At 40.4% G+C, this 4,789-nt stretch overlaps 1 protein-coding gene across 1 annotated transcript; it reads right to left on the bottom strand.

The window, feature by feature from the left end:
• Positions 1–403: 403 nt before the first annotated feature.
• On the bottom strand, positions 404–3,442 carry LOC103808507 (geranylgeranyl transferase type-2 subunit beta; the record flags this gene model as incomplete). The annotated part of the gene is made up of 3 exons (XM_009081295.1): positions 404–544; positions 2,375–2,524; positions 3,317–3,442. Coding segments are annotated over 3 exons (417 nt in total), but the record flags the coding sequence as incomplete, so codon positions are not given.
• Positions 3,443–4,789: the final 1,347 nt, after the last annotated feature.

Below are 4,789 nucleotides of genomic sequence, written 5' to 3'. Positions count from 1 at the left end.
TAATAATCTTTTAAAGTGCTTTCTGTGATCCACCACCAAAACAGGCCTGTGTAAAGACTGGCGCTAGCATGGTTGATATCACAAGAATACAAAAGTTAAGCATACACAATCAAGCATTGACTTGAATATCTTAAAAAAAGCCAAGGCCCCTACATTTAGAGACAGATTAGAAATGTTTCTACACCTCTTATAATACAACCCAAGAACATGTTACACTCAGATTATGAGAACCAGTCTGTTCTGATACAACTTACTAAGTGACAAAGCCCACAGCAAAGCCATTGCTTTACCTCCATAATGTAAACACACCTCAAAGAAGAATATGCTAGCAGCTTCACGGATGAGATCATAAATCAGTAAAACCAAACCAACTGGTCATATCAACCTTTTGTTTCTACAAGGCTTAGCTCACAAGCTCAGGCTGTACATTTATTCTTTGAAGGACATCTTCTGGCATACAAAAGACAGGATTGACGGCCTTAATTTGTTCTTCTCCTAATAAAGATAGTCCAGCAATTCCAAATAAGGTGTGAAATGGATCCACCTGGGAGAAGAAAGAAAGTTTGTGTCCGTTTCCAAAAGTCAATCAGTTTTACACTCGTATGGAATAAAGCTTTTGGTTGCCAGCAAGAGAACTGCAAATCTCCATAGCTGGAGAGACGAGACAATTTCCACAGCATGCATTTACAGAACTGTGATTTACTCAGAGCTGCTTGGCAATTAGCTGCTGCTGAGACAAGTTTCCAGCTCTGAGTTAGACAGGAAGCATTCCCATGTGTCCATTAACATGCAGTATCACAGGGTGGCAGAAGCAAAGACAAGTAAAATACTAAAAGTAAATTGGATCATCTACAGGTATCACTTCCATAAATTCCCTGTTTGCTCTTCAGCAACATCATAGTGCTCTTTAATGGTCTCCACATTCAGAGCTGCATTATAAAACCCTGAGAGGGAAGCAGCAACCTACATTGCTAGAAAACCTCCCCAAACTACAAATAAAATTTACAAAAAACCCCAAACCTCCACTCCCAAAACCACAATACTCCCCCAAACCCCAAAAACATACACCTCAAACAGAAAAGCCCCCAAATTAACAGTGTCTGTTAGGAATGAGTTGCTGCAGGAACAAAGCACAAACCTGTAGGCAGCACTTCTACAGAAGTGCCCAATTCAGCACTGGAGGAGAGGTAAAAATAACATGAAATGACCACTAACATAACATGCAGAAACTCTCCCAAAGATGCCTGCATTAGATATAGGGAAAAGGCTCTGCAAACCTGCTCTTCCAGAAAACACAAATAGTTCAATAGCTCAAATTGAATCTCAAAGCCAGAAAAGCATTTAGACTAAGTGCTGGGCTTCTCCCAGGGAATTCTGAACAGGGAAAAAGCCTTTCTGTGAGCTCCTTAGAAACACAAAACCCTTCCTATTGTAAGAACACAAAACTCTCTCCAAATGACAGACCAGAGTAAATAGATTTCTCCCCTAACTGGGAATAAAGTACCAGCTTGCAAAGAAATAGGAAGCTACTTTGTTAGTTAATGCACTTGTGGAGAACAGAGTAGACATGGGCAGCTGCAATAAAAACAGCTAAGACTTTTCCAGACCACTAACAAATAAGCAGCCAAGTATTCTATATGAATTGCAATGAAGTCTCATAATACTTTTTATCTGTCCAGCACCCCTGAAAGATATGAACTTTATTTGCCATTTTACCTGGACAATCTCAATTGCCTCCACTTGAAACCAAAGAGAACAGACTAGCTAAACAGTAATTGCTCTCTCAACCAAGCAGAAAAATACACACCACCAATCAGCCTATTCATCATGCTATCACAAAAGCTTCCTTCTCCCTCATCTAGACAAAAGCCAGTAAGGGGATTTATTCAGTGACTGACATAGAGCAAAAGTTAGAGTACAAGGATTCTTTATAGACACTTAGGACTCCTTTAGATCAGGCAAAACCACCAAGAGATCTCAAGACTACTTAACCTGCACCAGACTTCAGCTTGCATATCATATCTCAAAACAAAATAATAGCTCCCCATACATCCCCAAAACCCCTGAGATCAAACACAGTGTTCTTACACAGATTTTCCAAATGGTCTTGTGAGAAATGATTTGTGTTACAGGAACCAGACCAGAATTTTAAGGAATGGCAGCTGACTTCTGTGGGAGACACCACAATGTGATGTACAGTATGTGCTCCTCAAATAGGCCTTCACAGGCACTGCTACCCTATTCTACCTTCAAAGCAAACTGCAGGCTCTTCAAAACACACCTGGATCATCAGCTGGGTCACACTCAAGCAAGAGGTCTTACTTTACCAGTCGAAATTTTCAATTATGTAGATTCTTAGAACAATATTACTCACCATATCTCCTGGTCTGTCAGCAAATCCTCCAGTCTCTTCATCCTGGCAAGCCAAAATAAAGGAACGCAGTTTCTCTCTGTCAATCCAGTGTATCCTGCCAATCATCTTCAGAGATGCTAGCACCCACCATGAATAACATACATCAGGTAACTGGCAAACACAGAAGCAGATTAATACTTTTGTTTTAAACATAACATTGCAAATGTTATTGTTAATTCTGCAAATTACCAAATATGCTATCATAATACTGTTGCAGAGAAATAACATTTCAGAGCATCTTTGAAGTGAAAGAGTTTCTGGATGCAGTCCCCTTTTCAGAGGACTTCCCTTTCAGGAAGCAAAGTCTCTTTTTCAAGCCTATTCCCTTCTTTAAGCAACAGGACTACAAAAATGTGATTTTTAAAGAGACTTCACCTTCTGTGGGAGAGGCTAAAAACCACACCGCCTTTTTCCGGAGCAAGTACAAAGCACTTCATATCAACTAGTTGCATTTCAGTTGGGGGGAGGGAAGGTGTGTGGATGTGTTGGTCGATTAGAAGAGATTATTCTAGGTTACACGATTTCCTAATGTGATGTGGAACACTATTACACTCAGGATTTGCATCCAGTAAAACAGTATTTTTGTACAAATCCTATAGAAAAGATAGTTCCCAAAGTCAGAAGATACTCAAGAGCTAATTTAACGGGATTCAAGTGGTTCAAGTGGTCAGCATGACACACTTCAGTATGTGTCTTGTGTCATACTGAGGACTCAAACCAAGCCCAGCTAAGGACTGCATGGCAAGTGTTACTGACAAAATGAAGAACGAAAATCAAGGCCTGACTTCTTTGAAAAGTTTACCAAATACTTCATAGAAGTTGTGACATTTTCCAGAAGTACTTCAGCTTTAGACAAAACAACCTCTACCGAGGTTTGAGCAAAGAAAAGAAGCCACCCAGTACCTTCTCTGGTCGCCCGTTGAGACCTCCAGAAGGTAATTGACGTTCACAAAGCCACCAACCCAGCAAGTCAACATTCACTTGATGCAACTGGTCTGTGATGGCCAGAAATCCTGTGCAACAATAGATCTAAAATTACAGACATAAATTTTTTGTATATTAAAAAAACTACATATAGTTTAGCAGACTAAATGCAGGAAGCTCTAAAAGCAGCAATATAGTAATGTAAACAATGCAAAATGAGAACACATTTCAACTTGCAGTGTCAGTGAGTTTTACATTTCCATTAGAGAAGCATGTTATTGTTACAGGTGCTTTTGTAAGAAAGCACCAGTAACACAATGTACTTACACAGCAGTAAGATTTCACTAATATAACACACTAATGCAAGCTTTGGAAAATGATCCTGAATATCTGACAGAACCATACAGTTCTATTTTAAAAACACACACCCTCAAGCCACAGTACTCAAACTCATTTCTGCAGGCTGGATATGGCCTTTATGAAAACTCTGCATCCAGCCTATGGTTTGTTGCTACTTGCCTCTTACCATAACACTTGCAGACAGCAAACTAAAGACCAAATGAATACCCCAACAGAAACAGGCTAACCCTGATTATTAACTCTCCTGGCAATTCCACTTGCATTCAGTCATGTCAGGCTTACTTTGAAAGTGCCAATCTGCATTGATTAATCTCCATTTATGTTTTTCCTGGGAAGTAACATTTACAGTGCAACAGCAAACTCCAGTCATATTTCATGTGGTCACTAAGAAAGCAGCGAAGCACAAATGTCATAGAATCATGAAGGCTGGAAAAGACCTCTAAAATCATCAAGTCTAACCTTTGACCTAATACCACCATGTCCACTAAACCATATCAAGAATCACAGAATCAACCAGGTTGGAAGAGACATCCAAGATCATCAAGTCCAGCCCTACCGTGGTTACTAGACCATGGTGCTAACTGCCACATCCAGTCTCATCTTGAAAACCTCCAAGGATGGTGAATCCAACACCTCCCCGGGCAGCCCATTCCAATGCCTGAGCACTCTCTTGTGGGAGAATTTCTGATTGGTAACGGACATGTGAGCAATCCAGCCTTGCTAGCAGGGCCTGAGCAGGCTGCAAGCTAAGTTGGTCAAAGATGCAGCTGTGGTTGGAATGTGAGAAAGAAGGTAGTGAGATAAACAATTCCTGGGTGTGGAATGCAGAAGTTGAAGATAGTTAGGGGTGGAGAATAACGATTAGGCATTTTATGATCAATATGTTAATAACCAATTGTATTGTGTGTAAGGTGGGCTAGTAGTAGTAGTTAACTAAGTAGACGACCCTACAGCATAAATATGTGTATCTTTCACAATAAAGCGGTGCAACAGTCGTAACCGTATTGGTATTTGTTGTACCTCGGCAGCTGACTCCGGCTTCGGGATCCCTCAACACTCTCTCTGTTAAAAAATCTCTTCCCAATATCCAAC

Source organism: Acanthisitta chloris, unplaced genomic scaffold (assembly GCF_000695815.1).
Source record: "Acanthisitta chloris isolate BGI_N310 unplaced genomic scaffold, ASM69581v1 scaffold27268, whole genome shotgun sequence".
NCBI classification, from domain to species: domain Eukaryota; kingdom Metazoa; phylum Chordata; class Aves; order Passeriformes; family Acanthisittidae; genus Acanthisitta; species Acanthisitta chloris.
This window is presented reverse-complemented; position numbering and strand designations above follow the sequence as displayed.